The 27,440-nt window shown below is 41.7% G+C and overlaps 1 protein-coding gene across 3 annotated transcripts in view; it reads right to left on the bottom strand.

The window, feature by feature from the left end:
* LOC124554147 (coatomer subunit beta') overlaps positions 1 to 27,440 on the bottom strand; it is a 174,409-nt gene that overhangs the window by 126,591 nt on the left and 20,378 nt on the right. For all 3 annotated transcript variants that reach the window (XM_047128213.1, XM_047128214.1, XM_047128215.1), the window contains exons 3-5: positions 23,729 to 23,921; positions 11,318 to 11,466; positions 5,607 to 5,805 (exon numbers count right to left, since the gene is read on the bottom strand). In XM_047128213.1, the coding sequence (XP_046984169.1) occupies positions 5,607 to 5,805; positions 11,318 to 11,466; positions 23,729 to 23,921 (541 nt within the window). The remainder of the gene's footprint in view (positions 1 to 5,606; positions 5,806 to 11,317; positions 11,467 to 23,728; positions 23,922 to 27,440) is intronic.

Here is a 27,440-nt window from a genome sequence, read left to right as displayed (position 1 = left end):
TACTGACATTACTTTTCTGACAGCACCATCTGAAATCCTCACGTGTCCAGCCCACTGTAGCTGCTCAACTGCTTTTTCTACGACAGTCCAATTCGTCGTAGCACGTATTTCTCCATTTTTCAATCTGCACTATTTTTCTTCTTTTCCAAAAATTTCTCTTGCGTTCTCACTCTCTCGTGCACAGACTACCAGTTATTCCTTAATACTCTGGTACTCAAAATGGTTCTAATGGCTCTGAGCACTATGGGACTTAACTTCTGAGGTCATCAGTCCCCTAGAACTTAGAACTACTTAAACCTAACTAACCTAAGGACATCACACACACGCATGCCCGAGGCAGGATTCGAACCCGCAACCGTAGCGGTCGAGCGGTTCTAGACTGTAGCGCCTAAAACCGCTCGGCCACTCTGGTACTCACCTGGAAGCATTAACAACTTATTGGTTTACTTCCGGATGGACAGTATTCCTCTCACTGAAGTATCTCCTCCTCCTCCTCCTCCTCCTCCTCCTCCTCCTCAACCTTTACTTTGTGTCCTGCCTCGACAGGTATGACATGCTATATCGGTTTTGGTAATGTCAATGGTAGCTGGAGGCCAGCTGAAAATACTAAAATAGCCTACATTTTGAACATGCTGCAGTTGTCTTCCTTGGGGTCTATGTTCTCAGGAAGGCTGCTATAACACAGGTTACTTCAGTATTTATAGCATTAAAGTGCCAGGGGGGAAAAAAATAGTGCTCCTGGAAAGACAACTTCAATTTGATCCAGTGACAGCATATGCTATGTGGAGGATAGTAGACGTACTAGTAATGGTATCAAGATCGTCCAGCAACAGACAAGAGTAGTGGCATAGCTACCAGAGTACCATACGTGTCTACCGTTTGACAGGAATGTTCACAGCTAGAAGGCTCAGTGTGGTGCAAGAGAGACACTCAGGCTTCCTGCAGCCAACTGAACGAGTCGAGTTTGAAACGGGTCAAACTGTGGCCTTCCTAGTGGCGGGACGGTCCTTTCGGAGAACTGCCACGTCGTCGTATGTGCTACGTTAGCTGTGCGACGGTTCCGGTATCGGTGGTCACGTAAACATTCTCACACCCACAGATGACGTTCCGGACGTCCACGCAGCACAGACCTGTCGTATTGTGAGGGAAGCAGCAGGTCGTACAGCTACAGGAAGGTAACGTGTTGTTCCGACAGGATAATGCTCGCCCACACACTGCCTGCGAATCTCGACGTGCTCTGCGAGGTGCGCAGCAAATTTCCTGACCGGCACAATGTCTGGACTCGTCTCCGAGTGAGCACGTGCGGGATACGATGTGACGAGAAGTGACTCTGACTCGCCAACCGACAACTCTTACAGAACTACGTTAACAGTTCGAACAGGTGTGGCATAACATATCCGAGATCAGTATTCGCATCTGCACGATTGATTGGATGCTACAGTCATTACTTGCATTGTCACCTTTAGATGCTACACCATCTGGTACCTGAGAACCGCTTGTGCTATTGACCTGTAAATATAATCATTTTATGCACTGTTGCAGCAACAAATCTTGAGTGAATTTGTTTCCTCTAAAAGTATATACTAATTTTTTTCTGGCAGTGTATTTAGTAGAATTTTAATGACACCAATAGAGGTCATGGAAACCTAACACAATGTCACAATTTTCAAGCACACTGCTACATTTGCTTCCTGAGTGACATAAGTTAGATATTTCTTTTAAAATATAATCAAACGGTTTTTACACATTACGATTTTATGAAAATGATGTACGAGTTTCACTTTTGTAATCCTCAATCTTCCGAGTTTTATCTATTAACAAAAATTGGCCTGTCTGGTAACTTACAAAAGAATACGTAGCAGTGATTACGACAGCAACATTTCCGTCAATTGTTACGTTCTATTGCTACAATGGGTAGAAATCAACTTTTTATTTGTGAATGTAAAACAAATAAACTATGCTGTATGATACGTTACCGTGATGAAAGAAATGAAATGATTCGTATAATTATGAGGCACGAAAATAGTCAGACATAATATGCTGACCCAAAAAAAAAAAAAAAGGAAAAATGGCAACTCCAAGGAGGAGTTCTGTGACAAACAAAAGTTGGAAGATGTGTTGCTACATCTGAAAGATGGTGTCCCTTCAAATTTCGCACCTGTCACATAAGAGTAGCCTACTACTTTTGAGATTGGACACGGCGAGTTTGAACGAGGTCACGTAATTACTGCCAGAGGTGGTAACAGGAATGTACGGTCGCAACTTCAGTGGTGTGGAGCAGAGTTGGAGGATTCGGGAGGGGGGGAGAGGGCTGTTTGGAGGTCTTTTGTGTTTTCTGAAGAAAGCTGGTTCTACCTCCACGTTAGTGATCGTCACGTTTCAATTAGAAGAAGGCCAGTTGCGGACCTGCAACCGACCTATCTGCATGTTAAACACACCAGCCCTAGACCTGGAGTTACGGTCCGGGGTCCGATTTCACACGACAGCGCGAGCATTCTCGAGGTTATCCCACGCACCCTGACTGCAGATCTGTACGTAAATGTGGCCATTTAACACGTCGTGCTGCCACTCGCGGACAGTGTCCCGGAAGTATTCTCCGTCGAGATAACACTCGCCCAGACGCCACCGTTTAACCCGACACGCTCTACGGGGCGCCGACACGTTGCCGTGGCCCGTCCGATCGCCAGATCTGTGTCCGGCTGAGCACGCACGGGACATCGTCAGACGACAACTCCGGCGTCATCTACGACCAGTATTAAGCAGTCCTGTACTGAGTGACTGTGTGCAACAGGCATGGAATTCCATCCTACAAACTGAATCCAGCATCTGTAGGACACGATGCATGTATGTTTGCATGCTTGTATCCACAATTCTTGCAGTTACACTGGTTAGTAATGTACCAGCATTTCACATCTGAAATGGCGTATCTCACATCTACATTAACGTGTGCTCTTGAAATCTTATTCATTAAATATATCACCTAGACAATTGTAGAATTTTAGAACACGTTTTTTGCTCGCGTATCGTGTCATTTCTGGAAACCCAGAACCTAGTCTGTGGGAATCAACACGGATTCCGGAAACAGCGATCGTGTGAGACCCAACTCGCTTTATTTGTTCCAGAGACCCAGAAAATATTAGATACAGGCTCCCAGGTAGATGCTATTTTCCTCGACTTCCGGAAGGCATTCGATACAGTTCCGCACTGTCGCCTGATAAAGTAAGAGCCTACAGAGTATCAGACCAGCTGTGTGGCTGGATTGAAGAGTTTTTAGCAAACAGAACACAGTGTGTTGTTCTCAATGGAGAGACGTTTACAGATGTTAAAGTAACCTCTGGCGTGCCACAGGGGAGTGTTATGGGACCATGGCTTTTCACAATATATATAAATGACCTAGTAGATAGTCTCGGAAGTTCCGTGCGGCTTTTCATGGACGATGCTGTAGTATACAGAGAAGTTGCAGCACTAGAAAATTGTAGCAAAATGCAGGAAGATCTGAAGCGGACAGGCACTTGGTGCAGAGACTGGCAACTGATCATTAACATAGACAAATGTAATGTATTGCGAATACATAGAAAGAAGGATCGTTTATTGCACAATGATAGCGGAACAAACACTGGTAGCAGTTACTTCTGTAAAATATCTGGGAGTATGCGTACGGAATGATTTGAAGTGGAATGATCATATAAAATTAATTGTCGGTAAGGCGGGTACCAGGTTGAGATTCATTGGGAGAGTCATTAGAAAATGTAGTCTATCAACAAAGGAGGTGGCTTACAAAACACTCGTTCGACCTATACTCTAGTATTGCTCATCAGTGTGGGATCCGTACCAGGTCGGGTTGACAGAGGAGATAGAGAAGATCCAAAGAAGAGCGGCGAGTTTCGTCACCGGGTTATTTGGTAAGCGTGATAGCATTACGGAGATGTTTAGCAAACTCGAGTGGCAGACTCTGCAAGAGAGGCGCTCTGCATCGCGGTGTAGCTTGCTGTCCAGGTTTCGAGAGGGTGCGTTTCTGGATGAGGTGTCGAATATACTGCTTCCCCCTACTTATACCTCCCGAGGAGATCACAAATGTAAAATTAGAGAGATTCGAGTGCGCCCGGAGGCTTTCCGGAAGTCGTTCTTCCCGCAAACCCTACGCGACTAGAACAGGACAGGGAGGTAATGACAGAGGCACGTAAGGTGCCCTTCGCCACACACTGTTGGGTGGCTTGCAGAGTGTAAATGTAGATGTAGATGTAGATGTAGATTCCTCAAATTTCATTACTTTATTTTTTGGAGTTGCATTTTTTTTTCATCAGCGAACATTCCTGCACCAGTAACACAGAAAGATGTAACATATAAAAGAATTACTAGTTTTCAAAATATTAAAAGTCTGGTTAACAGAATGCTATAAAAGGAGTACAAGTTAAGAATATGTAAAAATTACAGAACCAATTTAATGGGCATTTAAGTCTAATGGTATCTCAACTGTCTAGTAAAAGAAAAATTCACCTCTGGCTGATACACTAGCAATGAAGGAGTAGAGAACACAAGTGCCACTGGAGACCAGATATAGCAACAAAAACTAACATTCTGAGGCTGTTATGTTGTCGTCCAAATTGTAAAATTATCTGGGTGCTAATAACAAATATTTCCTGCAAAAACATTCATACAAAAAGATATCACAGTAATAATGACTGACTAAAAATATTTTTATACAGGCTGTCCCAAGAGGAACGGACAGTATTCGAGAACACTCACTCAACGCAAAAATGCCTAGCGAGCACGGACTCTAAAATGCATACCTTGTGCACCAGGAGCACTCTTTTAATATAACAGACGTGTTTCACAATAGCAAAGATGAACAAGTGGTCAGAGCGCTTAAGGTATGCACATTAGGGGCTGCGTTTACTGAACTTATTTTTTCTCATTTTGGTCCAGACTATCACTTCGAAAAATATGGAACGCAAATAGCTTTCCTTAGAACAGATTTGTTTCACAGTATTGAAGATGAAGTGCTCACAGATCTTAATACTATGCATTTCAGGGTCCATATTTACTAGTCTTTACTGCGTATGTGGTGTCTGTTCTTTCGGACAGATCCGAAAGAACAGACACCGCATATATACTTAATTAAGGTGAGGACGGTCAATGATGTCTTCAACGCAGATTCACACCAGGTTCAAACTCTTACGGGAATTGCAAAATACCACAAGTAATAGCAAAATGTGCAAGGGGCACTACATTCATAGTGTGGGGGCAAGTTGATAATTTGGGTCTGACAGGAGGTGTGCTAGGTTAGTCTGAGCAACTGCAATGACCACTGTGTCCTGATGGCTCAGTGGCCACAGCATCTGCCTAGTAAGCAAGTGATCCACTTCGAATCTCAGTTTGGCATAAATTTTGAAGTTTCACCATCGATTTAAATCGACAACTACTCACAACCAATGTCTGTAATTCCTTTCTGTCTTTAGTCTTTTTTGCTTCAAATGACTGTTCCCGCCATATTCCTCAACACTGACAATTCCTCCTACAACACCCTGTATACAGAAGAAACACATTTGCTATCACCAGCACACGGTCACATAAAATGAGCGTATATCGGCACTGCGTATTTATACCTGCGGAGATATTCTGCGCGTGGCCCTCGAGTGTCTGCACGCACGTCTTGTTCTGGTAGTCCCACACCTTCACCAGGCGGTCGTCTGCACCCGATATCAGGTACGGCTTGTCCCCTCCGTGGTAGTAGTCCACGCAGTTGACGCCCTTCTCGTGGCCGTCCAGCGTGAAGTTGGGGGTGGGGGAGCCCAGTTGCCACACCTGCGGGTAGAGCGCACAGTATTCAGGTGAGAGGAAGCGGTACGGCAGAGGTAGGGACTTGTCGGCAGTAACAGTGATATAAACTAGAACAGTACAGATTTGTTAACGAAGTTGAGGCATCGAGTTGTGGAAAGGCACATTGGTAAGACTGAAAACACTGCAAGCTTTCAGAATACAACCTCATTCGGCCTAACTAATATAGAATACATCGTGCGAGGACTGCTCGAAAAATAATGCAAATTTATTTTGAAGAATTCGTAAGGGCACGACTATGCAAATCATGTGACTTCTGAAATTTTCCCGGCGTATTTCTTCTTCTAATAATTTCCGGGTATGCAGCCGGATCCCGTCAACATTCTGCCAAATCATACTCACCTCAAAATTTCCCAATACACTGAAGCGTTTGATACAGTATGTTTGTTGCTCGAACAATCAGAAAATATCCTGACTCGCCCGGTGCTAGTGTGAGAGAGAGGCGAAAAGCTATGAAGTAGCCACTACAAAAATCTATTGCTCTGCTTAGAATTTGACAATTTTGTGAAACACAGGAGGAAAGAGCATACTCTAAACAAGATATTGTGTGTTGCTCAACAACAAGAGAGTTGTGACCTCGATGCCTGTTTCACCACCCGTACCACCTGGATTCTTCCCCCAGACACCAGTTCCTCAGACTACCGCAGGTGGGAACTGGCGCTACAACACGTCCTCAGTTCTCGCCACCCACTTCGCCTTAATTTACGTTAATTTGTTCCGTGTAAACATTTCTTCACGGTAACATCTCCTTTCTTCACTCCATTTTAGTTTTCTACAGCTTTCATTTTCTGACCTGTCTATTTTCTCCATCCCCCCTTCCATCTCTACCACATAAAATGCACTTAGTTTATCAATTTTATTAACTCGTGTACTATATTTCAGCAGTAATCTCTGTCTTCCATATTCTCCTATCTTACACCTTTAAGCTCTCAGGTTTTCAAATCTCGTCCAGTGCAGTACCCAACATTCTGTCTTTCCTTCTCATCCCATCCTGTACTTCTGCCCTGATCTGGGGATCTGGGTGACTTTTCCGAACTCTACCCATTTTTCTGAAGCACTCTAGTTCCTTTCCCTTCACCCCTTTTCCTTCCCCTTCAATCCTCCCGCCAGAAGGAGCCACTGTCTCTGAAAGCTTGCACAAGTAAAACTTTTACTTTATTTATTTTTACGTGTGTGTTCTCCTGATGAGTAGATTTTTTATCTATTCAATTGCATTATACTGGCTGTAATTATTGCGAGAATAAATTACAGCAGCGAGACCCACCATGGGAATAGTACAAACAGGTGTCAATAGATCGCAGGACAAGTGAAAGTTCACGAATCCGACTGGATCGTGATAGTGATCTTTTAATTGTGTATTAGTTGCTGCTGTTACATATGTCTTGCGCCCTAATAGATACTGCAGCACATGTTCCTCAGTCGCTGAAGCACAGCACTACAAATGGGTTGGGTAGTGACACAAGCTTGGCCGCGAACTAGAGCAGTGTGGGGAGCGGAGTAGGGAGCACGCAGCATATCACATCACACCGCCAACCACGGGAATGTATACCGCATTCTTTGGTTTTTTAGGAAAACCTACTATGTTTAAACTGCAGTTTTTCTGAGCCCGTTAATAGTGGGATTTGAACTGACTTTAAAACTGGACACTCAAAAAGAGGAGACGGTAATGGTATAGACAGAGGATAGCGGCGGTTGGGGTCGTTTGGGAGAGGGGACCAACCGGCGAGGCCATCGGTCTCGGCAGATTAGGAAAGGACGGTGAAGGAAGTTGGCCGTGCCCTTTCAAAGGTACTGTCCCAGCATTTGCCTGGAGTTATTTAGGGAAACCTAAATCAGGATGGCCGGACGCAGGATTGAACCGTCATCCTCCCAAAGGCGAGTCCCGTGTGCAGTACTCTGCGCTACAAATGTTGTCGATGTTCACCGTGACATATAACGGGAATAAAACGGGGTGTGGCGACTGTCCACTTTGCAAAGTCAATGAGAGAACAGCAGGCAGACAACACGTTTGGAAGCAAGCAACATTGTAACATGCTAAGCAACATTATGACATCCTCACGTCAGTATAGAAGGGAAATCCGATATGTATTCTGATAAAACCACCTGTGTTCTCAGTTGCCATGGTAAACCCAACCTCAGAAATAGCAACATATTCAAAAGGAACAGCCAGATATTTGTTAGAATTAAGTTTCACAGCTGTCCTGTCAGGATGATACCACATATGACAGGCTAAGTGGACAAAAAAAGGCAATGAAGATAAAAATTAATGTAAACAGTTCCTTTTGTTATCAAAATGTAGACTATCAATAAATGGCGCAAGTTCAGAGTAGGTGTATTGTTAACTTTTTAGGCAGATTCTTTACGTTAATGAAACAGTCTGTAGTTCCGATTGGTCAGAATTTGTTAAAAATAAATTTTTCTCAAGAACTCTATGGGAAAGAGGGGTGGGGATGGGTCATCTTATACTCGGGTAAATCCAGTATTCACAAACATTTGTGTGAAGTCTGCTGAAAATCTGCATTTGACAGGAGTGCAGTCGGTGGCTGGGCACAGGGGGTGAGCCCATCGGGTGGTGGTTTGGTGGAGCTTCAAAATTAGCAGTGAGTGGAAAGACTATCGATGGCATCATACCTGAAACACTAATGTGCCATTCTTCTCATTTGTGAAGATAAACACATTAAGGCTTGGCAGCTTGTGCTGCTGCAGGGGTGTTTTAGTCTGACACGATGTTGGGTAGTGCTACCTAACCCACCCTAAGGCCTTGAACTGGCTCCCTAGGATTACTACTTGTTTCGGCCATTGAGGCAAAATTGTGAGATTTGTAAGTGTTGTGAATGAATGTTAAACAACGTAAGGATCTTTTTCTCTACAGCACAAAGAAGTGTATAATAAATTCAGTGTGTAATATTATAAATGTTTCTGATTTCCAGAAAATTTTCAAATCTTTTTTATTATTATTATTCATCTTTTAAATGCTGAGGGGTAAAAAATCATGGATTTTTCCAGATTACCAGGTTAAAAATACACTTTTTTCCTGGGTGAAAATACACTACAACTTGCATGAAAGCACGTTTTTTCCTCCCTGGTGAGTAACTATATACCTCCCCTAGGAACTGTAAAAGTTGAATTCTTTGAACAGTAAATGTTTTACACACCAGTGTAGAACCTCATGACACTAAACGAAATGCAACCATTTGAAAAACAACACATTTTGGAAGGAGTTTCAGCGTGTGGCAACACGTAAGAAAATATGCACTGTATTAGGGAACTGTAAATATGAATTCCACTAAAGACAGCGCAGTAGCTTCCGAAGGACTGAAATCTAGATTCTGACACACTTTTGTCAGTCAATCACAACAAAGGATACATAATGTACTCAGATAACAACATCGCTGTTAAGCAACATGAACCTACAAATGGTAAAGTGAATAGTCAAACTACTGCACAAAAATTACAGATATAAGAAAAGCTAAACTGTCGCATACAATGTAAGTTGTAAAAAACTTCAAAAATGGAGTGTTACAACTCTGTTCTGAGCCACAGTTTTGCAATGGCCACTCATTTGGGTGGACAGCTGATTGGTGGTCAATGCACAATCTTTTCAACAGGCACAATATAAACTGACTGAAGTGTTACACAGTCTTTTCTCAAAGTATCTGTCTTCAGTATAGCTTTATACAGAAATGAAATGATGATGGTAAACAGCAGAGACAAAAAGAGAACAGAAGCTTTCGAAATACAATGTCACAGAAGAATGCTGAATATTAGGTGGGTAGATTGAGTCTAATGAATGGGGGATGGTAGATTGAATTGTGGAGAAAATACATTTCTTGAGGGAAGTCATTGTCCTGTTTATGTTATCCTTATTTTCTGTTTTACTTATTTATTTGTTTGTTTATGTTTTTAAATAGACATTATTTTGAGCTTTTTCGCTATTGGGTAATTTTAACCCCTTGGGAATTTTCAGGCTACCTGTTAGTGAAACAGATAACAAATAGCCACTTCACGTAGAGAAAAAAATTAACTCAAAAATGTACATAAAAACTTTTTAGACATCTCCGCTACAGTGAAAAAACTGTAATCACATACCTTAAATTCCACAATAAAACATGCAGAAGAGATGCAGGAGGTACCTTCAACACTTGCCCTTCCAAGCTAAAGTTTTGGTGCTCCCTTATATTGCAGCTGGGGCAGGTGTGTGATGATATGGGGGGAGGAGAGGGGAGGGGGGTGTTGACAAAGAGGTGTGGGGATACTTAAAGAACTACCATTTGACACCAAAAACATTTTCCTTACAGATTCGAAAAACCTTCACTTGCCCTGGAGCTTCAGTTTCTCAACTCTAAACAGGTACGAAGTTCATTCATATGGGGTAGGGAGGGGGAGTAGAATACTGAATACTGTTTAATACTTTAACGACCAACCCGAGCACAACTTGGACCACAGCACTGCATTCAAAGGACTGCAACGACCTACATATCATGCTGTGATGTTCCACAACATGCAAGCCACCGATTGTATAAAAACTGGACCACTTTTATATGAGAACGTACGGACACCTCACTATCCCTGCCTTGGCAGGTGCTGCCCTCTGTTGTCAGTTTGCAAAATCATTTTGATGTAAGAAGTAGCAAATGTAACAGGTGCTGTCAGAACTGACTCAGCCATTGGGTGCTTACATTTTCGTGAAATTTGTGCGAGTACTTGTCAGGTTTGGCTTTTTGCTGTTTGCTATATTTCCACTACAAATGCATCGCATTCTGTTGAGTGAGCAAAAAGTTTTGGAAGCCCTAGAGAAAGAGCTGAATGATTCTGAATAGGAGGGTGAAATATCTAACAGGGAACAGTCTGTAGAAATTGTCCCTAGAGCAACTATTAGCACCCCCCCCCCCCCCCCCCCCCGCGACAAATTCATGAACCCAAAGTGTCTGCATATAGTGTTATTCCCTGTGAAGGTGTGCAAAAATTTTCTAAATGACTGTGTGTTGTGTAACTGAGGTGAGACATGGGTACCAGCCCAACATTCGCCTAAAAAACCACATTCAGGCACATTAGTCCTGCATTGTTCATCTGCTGGGTGGATTCAATCTGAGACAAGTACACTTCCCTAAATCCAAGATGCTGCATGCTAAGAAGTGCAGCTGTCCAGGCAAGTTTTCACTTTCTGCTACCACCACTGTAAGATCTGGGAACTATCGCAGAACTAAAATACGGATGAAAAATAAACCTTGGAGCTTTGTCTTTTTTAGCATGCATTGCCCTTTTGAGGTATTTCAAAGATGTACCAATAATATTTTAACTAATGGAACAAACTGCTGATTTTCTGGACCCAAACTGTCCCGATAGGCCGGTCCTCAAATTATTAACAACACACTAAGAGCAAGGATTTCTTCCGTCAGCAAAATCGGCAAACGGCTCTCACTGCAATCGAGATATTAAGTAGTGTGATCGAGATCGGCCTCACGTGTCTCTGACTCACCTTGACAGTCCTGTCCAGGGAGGCACTAGCAAAGGTGTTGTTGTCCTTGGGGTTGATGACAATCTGCATCACATAGTGGGTGTGGCCCTCAAACACCTGCTGGCACGCCCACTGCCGCTCCCAGTTCCACAGCTTGATCATCATGTCATCTGAAACAAGCCCGTGTTTGCTTCTGAACTCTCCTGTTATTTACAGAAGGTATTTCAGGAAGAATACTTAACATTTTAGGAGTTGTTAGTACAGACAAACACAAATAAAATGTTTCATATAAGGTGTTTTCAGTTTTTATCGATTACAGAGACATTATGCACACATTATATCATGGCACTCAGCCGTGGGTGTTAACAAATAAGAATGTAAAGCATTCGAGGGATGAGAAGCAGTGCAGGAGAACAAGCCCCACCTAAACCTTGCAGGACTGGCAGCCTATATTCGTGTTTTGTGGTTCTACAAAAGCAGAATTGACACAAAGCTCACACAGATTGCAAATTTCTTTTGGTGTAGAGTCATGTTTGAACCCTGTGATGGGGCAGGATTAGTCTCTTCATTTCAAAAGAAGAAAAGGAAGCAACAAGCAAAGTGGAGTACACACAGCATCCAGCAACAGCTATGGCGTAATTGTTTGCCGAGGTTTGCAAAGTTCTAGATACGCTAGTTGAGGCCTGAGCTACACTGGAGTCTTACACAACCACATACCCGAGCACCCCCACCTAAAACTGCCACATAAAGGTGTTCACATAATACAGTTGTTAGAATTCAACCTGAACAAACACTTGCAGAGAGTGTTAAGCAAAGAGAAATGATTTAAGTTCAAAGTTGATTTTCATAAATTCCACTTCCAACTACAATTCATTTTGAGTTTTCTTCTGAAGTTATCTTGGAATTCTTTCAAAAGGAAGTCACTATTCATAGCCCGTAGAATCATTAATCTCTTGTTTTTGCTTTTTCTATGCAGACTTTGCCTTTCAACAATTGCCATGTGTAGAAATCCAAAGGAATAATGCCCAGAGATCTACATGGCCAAGAAATGTAACAGTTTCTGCCATTCCATCTTCCAGGTAATGTTACTTTCAGATAAAGTGTCACCTGACGACTAGAATGTGCATGGATTCCATCCTGCTGGAAGGACATATCCATTCCCACAGCCATAGCAATGTCTTTCAATAATGATGCATGCTCATTTGCCAGAATGATCTGTGTAAAGGGGACCTGCAAGACAATGTAGCAATGCGACAGGCCCAATTGAGTGATTATCTATCGTACTATACCACACATTTAAAGAGAATTTTAGACAACATTATTGGGAACTGCAATCTATCAGTAAAGTAAAATTAGTAAAAACGTCTTGATCACACAGTCATTTATTAAAAATACGATTAGTTTCATCCTCTAGAAGTAGGCCGTCTTCAGATAATGCACCATTCGGCTGATGATGACGTCACAGTGTAATTATTCAAACTATAGAATCACAATTGCACCACATGTGTACGTATAGTTATAAACTTTCCATCTGGTAATGTATTTCATATTCTTACTGTCACACATACAATTTCTCCAATTCCTAACACTGTGGGGCAACTGTTCTCTCTTAAAGTTAGTTATTTCAGAAGATGTCACAATTTCAAGACATCATAAGTTTATCACTGTACAAAAATGTGTGTCAAAAGAACCAACAACCTAGTCAGTTTTGTGGACCGACTGTTCCTGATTCAGAGAAAGTAATTGCTTGTCTTAAATTTCCATAGTTCAAGAGTTACTGATTAATTAGTATACAATGTCAAGAGACCACCTATTTTTTAGTCTGTATTATTTCCTAAACTTTGTTTTGACAATATCAATGTACTAAATTTTCTGGACACAGTGATGTTCTTAAGATTCCTGTATTTTGGTTTAAGGGAAATATTCAAAATTGAAACTTTTATTAAATAAATTGTAAATGTCAGCTATTGGAACCTGAGGACATTTTGATGCACATGAAATCATGGCAAAGAGTAGTGCCTACTGTTTTTGTAAAACTCAAGAATATAAATCATTTTTGACATAAAATAATTGGTCCTAGAAACCCAGCATGGTTACCTATATAATATTCTTTCTTTGTTGTTATTAATTAATGTATCTTTTAACTGACAAGAAAAAACACCCTTGAAATTACGAGTTAACACCACAGGGGAAGGCTATAAATAGTCAGAATGGTGGATGTGACAGTTGGAAAGTATATTCACAGGAGCACAGATTATGTCAATTGTTCAGGTGAAATCCTACGGGAACACCGTAAACTGTATAGCATAACAATAATACAAAATTAGTGAGAACTGTGTTAATGGAAAGACAATGGCAGGTAAGCAGTTAAGTACTGAATCGTTATCATTGTACATGTATGTAACCAAAATCATTATGAATGTATTCTGAAACTAGTTGTGAATGACATCTGGCATCAATACTCTTCAAGTCATGAGAATAAGCAGACCATTAATAACAATGTCATGTGTTAGTGCTTTCAATTAATATGCATAGAATTATATATGCCAATGCTGCACTAGTGTTGAGGTTTTACATTTTCAGTTTTTAGTGATAAACAGACAGAGAAGCTCGACATGGTGAAGAATTGAACCATTTCAACACTACGGTGTGGAACCAGTGAAGCAATTAACGAATACTCTGCATAGTGGGCAACGCACTCTGGTTACATGCCATCGTAGAATTACACTCATGGCGTCTTTTAGAAACTACATCACACTTCTTTTTATTTCGAAGGGTAAAAGAACTCGTCACAGTTGTACTTGCTGCTTCCCTCTGAGCCAGTAGCTACCCATTCCCAATCTTCCTGAGGTACAAACTATGTTAAACTTTAATACAATAAGACAAGTACTACGGTCAGAAACTGTGTGTGTCTCGAGGCAGCATAACTGATTCCAACATTTACGAGACTTTGTTGTTGACGCCTTCCACAACATGATGAAAGGAAAACATCTATCAATAATTACATTTTTGCTGTTCATGCAGTAAAACTTGTGCATAAGACACAACATTATATTTTTAACTTGTTTCCTAGAGACTCTACTCACAACACACATATACCGATGAATTTACCTGCAAAATTGTTCCACTGTACGATACAAAGTTCAGGAGATGTGTCACAAACATTGTCGGGAGATCTTTATGAACACTTACTTACATTTAAATTTTTATATTAAAATTTTTAAACAGTTACAGAGAATTCACCGTAAACGATTTTTTTTCCAAAATTTTGAAACAGAGGGTACACAACTAGATTACATTATTTACAGAAAGAGGACACAAGATACACAGCAGAACAACTTTACTGAGTACACAGTGTGTAAATGATAACTTCTTACGATGTAAGGGCAGTCGAGACAAACAATCTGAGATAACAATGGTAGGCACTGAAAACCTAGTAACTCCATGTCGTTAAATTTTGCAGGAGAAGCAAAAACAGTTACTTAAAAATAATATAAGTGACACAGAAAGTTGCTACTTGTGAAACTATACAGCAGAAGCCTTGTTATTGACAGATTAGAGAAATGCAAGTCTGTCTTTGATAATGGAGTTATTGTTACTGGAATTACGAGGTTTTTACAGACAACTCAATACACCACAAGTATCTTATCAGTGGTAGGCAATGGAAACCTCATAACTCCACCTGTTTTTAGAGACAGGCGGAGTTATCAGTTTTTCACTGCCTACCACTAATAAGATACTTGTCTATTAAGTTGGGAAACAACCTAAAATTGGCCTACAAAAGCCACCTAACCTACAGAGTATGCCTGCTGCACAAAATTTCAAATACCTTCTTGTCCTTTAATGACACCGGCTTGTGAGTTAACGAGTGACAGAGACACCCATAGTTTCCATTCAGCACACACCGTTCAACAGAATGCTCCACAGCAACCTCTAAGTGGCCCTTGTTGACTCACTGGCATCATCAGTTAAGTTTACAGTACGCACAGCTTCACTGAGGCTGGACCACGGAACAATGGAAACCCATCATCTTATCGGACGAATCACGTTTATTGTTACACCGAGTCAACAGTTGCGGGCAGATACGCCGCCGTCCGGACGAACAGCTGCTCGAAACATGCACCGAGCTACAGATGCTGGCTGACTGAGGAGTAGTATGCTAAGGGGGACACCCCACCGAATGTCCACAGGACCTCTGGTAGTAACTTGAGGCACCACGACAGCTGTGGGAAATTTGAACATTATTGCAGGCCACACGCACCATTCACGCTCAAAGTTTCTCCGAAAGGGACGGCGCTTCCTGCAGGATGAGACCAAAATCGTGCTACAGTGGTTCGAAGAGCGTGGCACTTAACTCACGCCGATATCTCGGCCACCGAATTCCTCCGATCTGAACTCTGAGGAAACACACCTCTGACACTGTCGGACAGAAGCTCTGCACTCGTAAATCTCCGGTATATAACTTACAAGAATTACACGATCTGTGCTTAGTCATCTAGTGCTACGTATCCCCAGACACCTATCACAGTCTCGCAGAACCCACACTGCTTAGAATCACTCGTGAACTGCATTCCGCATGGGGACCGACACACTATTAAACTATCCCTCCTGTCATAATTACCCCACCAGCCTAGTTTAAAAGCAAATTTCCCAGGCCATCAAATCCAATTGTACCGCTTATCCCTGCAAAAAACAACTTAGGAATACACCCCTCTTCAGTCACGACTATAGTGGTCTCGAGTGTATTAATCTGTTACTTCGACAAGGCTACAACTTCCTAAAATTGTAAATTGTGCCTGAAATGAGGTCCATTCTGTCTGCCTAGAAAATAGCTCTCCCCCCCCCCCCCCGCCCCCTCCCCCAATCTCCACACTGTCCTCATCGGACTCTACACTCCAGCTGCACCCGTCTCCCTACCCTACGGCACCTACCCCCGTGACCGTCTCTGCTGTAAGACTTGCCTTGTGCAGCCTCCTACCACGACCTGTACCAGCCCTGCAAAGGGAGAGCCACCCGTGAAACAACCCATCACGTACCAGCTGTTTTGTAAACACAGTTCATCCTTCATCGTCAGTACGACTGCCGCCGAGTTACAGTTAGGACGAATGGGCGTAGGCACAGGTTTGTGTACTGACAATACACAATACGCTCTGCAATGTGAGAGTCATGACCTCGGTGCCCTTTTCACTACACGTGTCGTCTAGATTCTTCCTCCAGAGAGCAGTTCATCAGAACTCCCCACGCAGATACTGGCGTTACCTGTCCTCAGTTCTCGCCATCCACCTGGCCTCAATTTAGTTTAATTTTCAAGGTCTCCACTTTATTTCTCAGTGACTATTCTGTTCTTCATTCCCTTTGTTTTCTATATCTTATTTTTTGACCTGTCTATTTTACCCCACCCACCACCTCTACCACTTTTTATGTACTTAAAGCACTCCGTCTTCAGGCCACGACTGGCCTACCGGGACCACTGTGTCATCCTCAGAGGAGGACGCGGATAGGAGGGGCGTGGGGTCAGCACACCGCTCTCTCGGCCATTATGATGGTATTCTTGACTGAAGCCGCTACTATTCGGTCGAGTAGCTCCTCAAATTGGCATCACGAGGCTGAGTGCACCCCGAAAAATGGCAGCAGTGCATGGCGGCCTGGATGGTCACCCATTTAAGTGGCGACCACGCCCGACAGCGCTTAACTTCGGTGATCTCACGCGAACCGGTGTAGCCACTGCAGCAAGGCCGTTGCCTTTTATACACTTAGCTTTACACTTATTAACTCTAGCACAATGTTTTGTCAGAAATCTCTGTCTTTGTTATTACTGTATCTTCCACCTTTAAGCTCTCAGATTTTAAGATCTAGTCAAGTGCAGTCCCAAACAACAAGTCTTTCCTTCCCATCCCGTCTGGTAAGTCTCCCCTAACTGGGGGTTCCGGGTGACTTTTCCCAATATCTCTATTTCCTAAACCTTGGCACTCATTTTCCTCCTTCCTTCTTTCTCCTTTCACCCCTTCTCCCACAAGGAGCTACTGGCTCTGAAAGCTTAATGTATTTATCCATCTATACCACACTATTAAGCACATTAGCCTTATTGCTTAGGTTCACTATTGTAAGCTCAACTATGTCCTACCCATATATTCTCCGGGTTTTTAATAAAGGGCAGAGAGAACACTGTCATAATACGCTTGCTCATTCATTCACTCACTTGTCCCCTTCCACAGAGCTTGTCAAGGAGGAGACCCTTTATAGACATGCAACAAATCAATATACAGACTATTTCAAAACGAATATACATATTTCGAAGATACATGTTTATTAAACTGTAAGACTTACAACTACGAAACTTGGGACTTCATGAATCTCTCAAGTTTATATCACAAATGTTCAATATGTCCTCTACCAGCGACACGAACAATATTGCACTGATACTCTAATTCCTCCAACAACTCGGATAACCGTGTCCATCGTCACTGATGATGTGGCACTACAGATCCGTTTCTTCAACTCTTCTACGTTATGTGGTAGTGTTGGCACATAAACTTTGTCCTTAATGAATCCCCAGGAGGAAAAAATCACAGGTCATCAATCCCAGAGACCGTGAAGGCCAGCTCAGAAGTGTTAAGTCACTGGCTGTTTGACAACCGATCCAACAGCTCTGTAGAGTTTCACTTAAGAAATTCACACACTTGGCAACTTCAGTGAGGGGTGTGCCCTGTCTAGTTGAAAAATGAAGCTGTCGTCATTCAGCCTCAGAAAAAACCAGTTTTGCAGCATAACAAGATACTGCTGAGTTATTTCAGCAAAGAAGAATGGGATATCACACAAAGCACTAACTCTGGGTGAATGTTGTGCATGTTCAATGTGTGTGTGTGTGTGTGTGTGTGTGTGTGTTTTCCGTGGGTTCCAAATTCAAACACTGTGTTTGTTTACTTTCCAACTATGATGCAAAATCACTCCATGATTGAACACAGTGTGTAGTGTGAAAGTGTTATCATTGTCAACAGCAATCTGAAGCTCGTCAGTAAATCTCAAGACATTTGTGTCAGTAGTCATGGTGCACACTGTAATAGCTGTAACTTTTACAGTTTCATAACCAACCGAATTCTCAAAACGTGCCAAATTGATATCGTAGGCAGTTGTAACTGCCAACTGAGTTCATTCTGTATGGCTATGTTTGAATTCTTGCAACACTTTCATCTGAAAGACGTGGGTGACCATGATTCTTTCCTTTACATAGACATCCCGTGTTTACAAACTGTTGACACCTTCAGTGAGTGTTTCATCCATTCAGGAGATCAGATTGGTATCTCAATCTGAAACATCTTTGCACTGTAATCATCAAATTATACTTTGCAGACTCGAGAACACAAAATGATTCCTGCTTTGGCGTAGCCATTTTGAAACATGTGACAGTAACCAAGCAAACAGAAGACAAACAACATCCTGTGGCAATGAATATAAACCAAACAATGTATTTGTCCCTCCAATAACCGAGCCCTGGGACAGTGGTCAATAGTTTTGACAACATAATGTTTTGTTATACGCATATTCTTTTTTAAAAACCCTGTATATTAACAAAAGACAAGCAAAGTGTAGAAATTCTGTGTGTTGCATTAACAATAAACTGTAACTACACCATAATGATTTAGTTTCATAAATCACAGTTGCAAATTGTTGTTGTTGTTGTGGTCTTAAGTATGAGACTGGTTTGATGCAGCTCTCCATGCTACTCTATCCTGTGCAAGCTTCTTCATCACCCAGTACCTACTGCAACCTACATCCTTCTGAATCTGCTTAGTGTATTCATCTCTTGGTCTCTCTCTACGATTTTTACTCTCTACGCTGCCCTCCAATGCTAAATTTGTGATCCCTTGATGCCTCAGAACACGTCCTACCAACCGATCCCTTCTTCTTGTCAAGTTGTGCCACAAACTCCTCTTCTCCCCAATTGGAATTATTATATTCTTCTTGAAGTCTGAGGGTATTTCACCTGTCTCATACATCTTGCTCACCAGATGGTATAGTTTTGTCAGATCTGGCTCTCCCAAGGCCGTCAGTAGTTCTAATGGAATGTTGTCTACTCCCGGGGCTTTGTTTCGATTCAGGTCTTTCAGTGCTCTGTCAAACTCTTCACGCAATATCATATCTCCCATTTCATCTTCATCTACATCCTCTTCCCATTTCATCTTCATCTACATCCTCTTCCATTTCCATAATATTGTCCTCAAGTACATCGCCCTTGTATAGACCCTCTATATACTCCTTCCACCTTTCTGCTTTCCCTTCTTTGCTTAGAACTGGGTTTCCATCTGAGCTCTTTATGTTCATACAAGTGGTTCTCTTATCTCCAAAGGTCTCTCTAATTTTCCTGTAGGCAGTATCTATGTTACCCCTAGTGAGATAAGCCTCTACATACTTACATTTGTCCTCTAGCCATGCCTGCTTAGCCATTTTGCACCTCCTGTCGATCTCATTTCTGAGACGTTTGTATTCCTTTCTGCCTGCTTCATTTACTGCATTTCTACATTTTCTCCTTTCATCAATTAAATTCAATATTTCTTCTGTTACCCAAGGACTTCTACTAACCCTCGTCTTTTTACCTACTTGATCATCTGCTGCCTTCACCACTTCATCCCCCAAAGCTACCCATTCTTCTTCTACTGTATTTCCTTCCCCCATTCGTGTCAGTTGTTCCCTTACGCTCTCCCTGAAACTCTGTACAACCTCCAGTTTAGTCAGTTTATCCAGGTCCCATCTCCTTAAATTCCACCTTTTTGCAGTTTCTTCGGTTTTAATCTACAGTTCATAACTAATAGATTGTGGTCAGAGTCCACATCTGCCCCTGGAAATGTTTTACAATTTAAAACCTCGTTCCTAAATCTCTGTCTTACCATTATATAATCTATCTGATACCTTTTAGTATCTCCAGGATTCTTCCAGGTATACAACCTCCTTTCACGATTCTTGAACCAAGTGTTAGCTATGATTAAGTTACGCTCTGTGCAAAATTCTACCAGGTGGCTTCCTCTTTCATTTCATTTCTTGCAAATTATTGACAGGAATTATTTATGTAGGCTGGAAAGACTAAGTCAACTACTGGCCAAATCAGTTTGGCTTCCGCAGAAATGTAGGAGACAATTCTGACTATGTCTTAAGTTGATGGCAAACTGAAGAAAGGCAAATGTACATTTGTAGTTTCAATCCCGACTATGAATGGATTCAGGTAAACTGTAGTTTAAACGTGGTAGATGTTCCTAAAAAGCCAAAGTTCACATAATGGATTCCCATGTTTGGCAACGTAACATAATCTGCTGCCTGCTCACTACAGCCAAGCTGGTATCCGTGTCTCCCTCTGACCCTTCCGTAGTGCTGTGTTTGAGCAACACAGATTCCAATGTCTTCTAGTATGTAACAACAGCCACTATTCCACCAATAAAAACTCGCCAATACGATTCAGTCCAATTCTCAAACCCTCACTTATCCTGTGATCTACTTACATCTATTGGTAATATGTCCACGACAGTTCTTGCACCTGTAATTTATTTTCTACATCTACAAGGTTACTCTGCAGTTCACACTTAAATGTCTGGCAGAGGGTTCATCGAACCATTTTCGTACTACTTCTCCACCATTCCACTCTCTAATGGCGCATGGGAAAAAGAAACACCTAAATCTTTCTGTTCGAGCTCTGATTTCTCTTATTTTATTATGATGATCATTTTTCCGTACATAGGTAAGTGTCAACAAAATATTTTTGCATTCAGAAGAGAAAGTTGGTGACTGAAATTTCGTAACTATATCTTGCCGCAAAGAAAACCGCCTTTGTTTCAGTAACTGCCACCCCAACTCACGTATCGTATCAGTGACACTCTCACCCCTATTGCGTGATAACACAAAACGAGCTGCCTTCTTTGCACTTTTTTTATGTCTTCCATCAATCCTACCTTGTAAGGATCTCGTACCCCGCAGCAATATTCCAGCAGAGGACGGACAAGTGTAATGTAGGCTGTCTCTCTAGTGGGCTTGTCGCGTCTTCTAAGTGTTCTGCCAACAAAGCGCAGCCTTTGTTTTGCATTCCTCACAATATTATCTACGTAGTCTTTCCAATTTAAGTTGCTCGTAATTGTAATTCCTAGGTATTTAGGCGAATTGACAGCCCTTAGATTTGTGCGATTTATCGTATACCCAAAATTTACCGGATTTCTTTTAGTACCCATGTGGATGACTTCGCACTTTTCTTTGTTTAGTGCCAATTGCCACTTTTCGCACCACACAGAAATTCTCTATGGATCATTTTGTAATTGAAGTTGATCATCTGATGATTTTACTAGACGAGAAATTACAGTGTCATCTGCAAACAACCTTGGGGGCTGCACAGATTATCACCTAGGTCATTTATGCAAATCAGGAACAGCAGAGGGTCTATGACACTACATTGCAGAATCCCAGATATCACTTCTGTTCTACTTGATGATTTACCATCTATCACTATGAACTGTGACCCCTCTGATAGGAAATTGGTGTGACCTGTGCTACTTTCCAGTCTTTAGGAACAGACCTTTCGTCAAGTGAGCGGTTGTGTATGATTGCTAAGAAAGGCACTACTGCATCTGCATGCTCTGAAAGGAACCTGATTGGTATACCACCTGGACCAGAAGACTTGCCTTTCTTAAGTGATTTGAGTTGTTTCATAACACCTAAGATATCTACTTTTATGGCACTCATGCAAACAGCTGCTCTGGTTACGAATTCTGGAATATTTACTTTGTCTTCTTTCGTGAAGGATTTACGGAAAACTGTATTTACTAACTCCGCTTTAGTGGCACCATCGTCGGTAACATTTCCATCGCTATCGCACAGTGACGGTATTGACTGCTTTTTTTTGCCACTGGTGTACTTTACATATGATCAGAATCTCTTTCGGTTTTCTACCATATTTTGAGACAATGTTTCACTGTGGAAACTATTAATAGCATCTCGCATTGACATCTGCACTAAATTTCGAGCTTCCGTGAAACTTAGCCAGTCATGGGGATTTTGAGTTGTTCTGAATTTGGCATGCTTTTTTTCGTTGCTTCTGCAACACTGTTCTGACGTGCTTTGCGTACCATGGTGGATCAGTCCCGTCTCTTATTAACTTATGTGGAATGAATCTATCTATTGCTGTCGATACTGTATCTTTGAACACAACAATTACAGTCAGTTTAACATGATTTACTTCATTTGTAAGACATTTTATTCTGGATTGATTTTCCTTCTGGATTTATTTTCCTTCTGGATTTATTTTCCTTCTTGTTTCACTTGAATATCACCATCATCATGCCCTAATCCTGATTAAAAGCTGGTAATGTTTTTACCCGGTACTCTAATATGTGAGCAGCAACCGAATCTCTCATTACAACCCCCAACATTCTCTCATATCCAAATAAAATACTGATCTGTTTTAGAATGAAGGAATGTTTTATGAAGGATAATACTTCCACTTTGGAATGTTACCTTACCTAAAAAAGCAGCATAAATGTTTGTTCACAGTATCCATACACTTATGAGAACTTTTATTCCAAACCTGTTCAAATACAGTAAGAGTCTGAGATGACAAATTGATGCTTTTTCCTCTGGTGTTTCACAAAACTGTCAAATTTTAAACAGAGAAATTGACTGTTGTAGTGACTAGTTCATAGTTTCTTGCATATCCCTCACACTAGCACCGCACGAGTCAAATGTCGCACGACTGTTCGAGCGACACTGATACTGTTTCGAGCACTTCGGCGTATGGGAATTCCTCCAGCCTGTTGGAATGAGTGTCTCTCTTGTCTGGCCCTGCCCTTCTGAATTTTTCAGAATAAATATCCAAAACTTCATCTGTAAATAAAAGATGACCCTTATATCCTCTATTAAACAACATAAAAATGTTTGCCTCAGCAGTAATAGTTTAATCTGCGAGTATAAGACGACACTGTAATTTTCGAATGATGAACTTGGGAAAAAGTATCATCTTATAATTGGATAAATACGGCACTATTCTGAACTGTCAAGCTGACAATCACATCCAGAATTGCAATATTATTGTTAATGTTCTCATACAATCTACTGTTTGCCCAAGAAGGATGTTGTATTGTGTGTGAAAAATACATTGCACACATCTTTATGAGAAGTGTCATCTCATTTATTTGCAAATATGGTTACTGTACTAAATTCTTGCCATCCAGCAGATACTGCAAAATTTGGAGAAGAAATCCACAAATTGATACATCCATAGTCAATAAAAAGTGAGCATAATAATATTTACAACTCCTGTCCAAGACAAAATCTAAACTTAGAGAATAACCAATGAGAAAAATACAAAGGTCACTAGTGCTCGATAAACCGGCGTAATGTGAGAGTCTGCAAGATTGAGTTTAAAATTATTTTCTCCTGTGCACATTAGGCGTCACTCACCACTGCTGGTCAGGACGTACGGCTGTGTGGGGTGCACGGCGATGCAGCGCAAGTAATCGGTATGCGCCTCAAATGCGTGCGCTCGCTCCAGCGTGTTGTAGTTGAACACGCGCACCTGCATGTCGTCCGAACCCGTCACCACCCAGTTCTTGCGGGGCACGAACTTTGCGGCGCGCACGGGCAGGTCGCAAACCTGTAGGCGGCAGTCGACACGGCACAATTACATTATTTATTTAGTGCGTAGCATGCGGCAGGTACACAGACAGAGGAGAGAGAATTATCAAACTGATGGTCACACATAACTAAAAAGAGCAGTGAGTCTCCAGCGTAGTTTGGAAATCCACATTGTTCAGTCACTCGACACAATTTGGTGTCACGCGGTTGAAATCACTTTTCCATAATAAACAGCTAAACTTCATAAAATATGAGCAAGGGGGGAAATATTAATCTACCCCCAAGAGACATCACACTACGAGCATACGACACCACCTCCAGTTTTGCTAACAATCTTAATCTGATGAGGAAGACAGTCCACAAGTTCAGCTACGTCATACCCAACTGAAGCCGTTCATTCATACAATCGCTTAGATCTGTGGCTACTAACTGACAATATTCTTGCCGTGTCTGCAGTCAGATCGTGTAACAAACAAAACTGGGTGTATCAAAAAAGACTTTAGGATGTGAAAACTCATACTGCCCGATGGTATAACTTTATAGCAAAATGCGTTAATGTCTTTAGCTAAATAGATTCAATGTGATTTCAGTCGGTTATGTGACACATTCTAGCTATGAGCTCTGCTACAAAAGTGCTAGTACGGATGGAACGAGACAGGATCCTTTACGAATCCCCAAAAGAAAAAGTCGAGAGGTGTCAGGTCTAGTAAACATGGGGACCACGCAATTAACACACCTCGGCTGATCCACTTGCTCAGAAAGCAGACTTTTAGGAAATCCTGGATGTCATAGAGGTAGTGTGCCTAGGCCAAGTAGGCCTATTGGGCCAATGTTTTAGCCCAGTCGACGAAGACTAAAAAAGTCAACTAGGGGAAAAACTGTGTAGCTGCAAATTTGTGCACCGAGTTAGGAAAGTGTGTCCTGAACAACATACTAAAAATCCTGACTGGTGAGGTATGTGTTACTCTGTGTGTGTGTGTGTGTGTGTGTGTGTGTGTGTGTGTGTGTGTGTGTGTGTGTGTGTGGAGGGGGGTGGGGGTGGGGGGGGTAGGGGGGGGGTTGGTGGTCGGCAATTAAAAGTCTTTTTTTTATGTTTCTCTTGAATAACTTGAGAACCGTGGCTTCTAAGTGAAAATGTTTTCAAGTACAAATTTAACTACATTACATACCCTACAGTAATTTCTGCACTGCTGGTGACGGAAGAATAGCACATTATTAAAAATACTGTTTTAATGGTGTAAAATTAATGTTTGTTTTTAAATCAAGTTGATGAGAAACAAATATAAATTGTGTGTAGCACGTCCAAGAGCAGTAGGACCATATTAAGGGATAAACTGCCTTCCAGAGGCATACCAAGGTGTAGCGGGGGACATGTGGGGTAAAAGTGCAAAGGAAGGTAAGTTGCTGTGTTGTACCCGTGCACTTCTCTCCACCACTGGTATGTAAACAGATCAGCAAGCGGGTGGTTCCCCACTACCTGCCCCTCTCCATCACATGAAGCAACCGAAGGGTGTCACACAAAGTTATATCGAGCCGCCACATCACACCTTACAAATCAAAGGTGCACAGACATGACCTGGCGATGTTGATTTCCTCACAAACTGCATTAACATTATACTGAATGCAGATATGATTTGCCAATAAAACTAGTCTAAAAAACATACAAGGGGCGTTTGAAAAGTCTGTGCAAAAATAAAAACTACTTACGTGTTTGGGACAAACCTTTTTTATTTTTCAACATGGTCTCCTTTTAAACTTACACACTTTGTCCAACGCTGTTCTAATTTGTTGATCCCTTCTGATTAACAGGAATTGTCCAAGTCTCCAAAGTCGCTATTAGTTGCTGCAATCACCTCCTCGTTTGAATAAAATCATTGTCCTGCCAGCCATTTCTCCAAATTGGGGAACAAATAGTAGTCTGAGGGAGCCAAGTCTGGAGAATAGGGGGGATGTGAAACGAGTTGGAATCATACTTCCAATTATTTTGTGACCACAACTGCTGAGGTGTGTGCTGGTGCAGTGTTGTGATGGAAAAGGACTTTTTGCAGTCCAATCGCCGGCGTTTTCCTTGCAGCTCGGTTTTCAAACGGTCCAATAACGATGAATAATATTCACCTGTAATAGTTTTACCCTTTTCCAATATTCAATGAGCATTATCCCATGCGAATCCCAAAAGACAGTCGCCATAACCTTTCCGGCCGAAGAACTGGTCCTCGCCTTTTTTGGTGCAGATTCTCCCTTGGTAACCCATTGTTTAGATTGTTCTTTGCTCTCAGGAGTATAGTAATGTATTCGTGTTTCATCCACAGTGACGAAACGATGTTTAAAGTCTTACACATTTTTCCTGAACAGCTGTAAACCATCCTTGCAATACTTCACACGATTCCATTTTTGGTCAAGCGTGAATAATCGCGGAACCCATCTTGCAGATAGCTTTCTCATGTCCAAATGTTTATGCAAAATACTATGTAACCATTCATTCGAGATGCCCACAGCATTAGCAATCTCGTGCATCTTAACTCTTCTGTCATCCATCACCCTATCATGGATTTTATCAACGATTTCTGGAGTTGTAACCTCCACAGGGCATCCAGAATGTTCAGCACCACTTGTGCTCACATGGCCACTCCAAAAATTTTGAAACCACTTATAGACTGTTCTAATCGAAAGTGCACAGCCACCGTAATGTTTATCAAGCTTCTCTTTAGTCTCCAGGGGCATTTTGCCTTTCATAAAGTAATGTTTAATCAACACACAAAATTCTTCTTTGCCTATTTTTTGACAATCACTCTACTTCCTTGATTCACAAAAATGCCAAACACAAAGAAATAGACCAATACGGCTGAAACTTTGTGTGCGTTATTTCCGAAGATGCTACTAACTAAACATGACCTCGATATGCACCATCTCTCGGACTTTCCACGGACTTTTCAAACGCCCCTCATAAATGGATGGACTAGAAAAATTTCTGTGCACTATTCAACATTGCTAGAGGGGAAATGGATCCTTAGTCATACTGCATGGAAGCTGTAATTTTCTTCCAGGAAAGGCAACTTTCCCCATAACAAGCACTGCTCAGTTTTCAGTTTAACGACAGGCTATATCTCCCAAGCATTTCCCGTTCAGCTCTTTCATGTGGGTACACAAAATAATTTCACTGAGCTACTGTGTACATAGTAGAATTTTTCAGTTCATGAAGCGAGTATTTATTTGAAGTTTTTAAATGAACTACTATGTAAAAAAGGTCAACAACTGGAGCCGTCAACTGTATACCACACTGAAAGGCCTGCCACAAATGTAAAACACTGTCTATTCAACAATTTTGAATTTGTTGTCTCCACCATCAATGGCTGGAATACTTTTTGCAGCTTAAAGGAATTAAATGCATCACCCCAGACTCATTACTCCCAACATCTGAAGAGAGCCAAGTGGTGAAGGGCAGGTTTTCATTCAAATGGGCACAATCTCAATTTTTATAGCATTTTTGGAAACATATACATATCAAGAATGTTGAGATGAAAAAGTTTATTAATCCATG

Source organism: Schistocerca americana, chromosome 11 (genome assembly GCF_021461395.2).
Source record: "Schistocerca americana isolate TAMUIC-IGC-003095 chromosome 11, iqSchAmer2.1, whole genome shotgun sequence".
Classification (NCBI taxonomy): Eukaryota; Metazoa; Arthropoda; class Insecta; order Orthoptera; family Acrididae; genus Schistocerca; species Schistocerca americana.
Note: the sequence above shows the minus strand (reverse complement) of the source record. Positions and strands in the feature narration are given on the sequence as shown.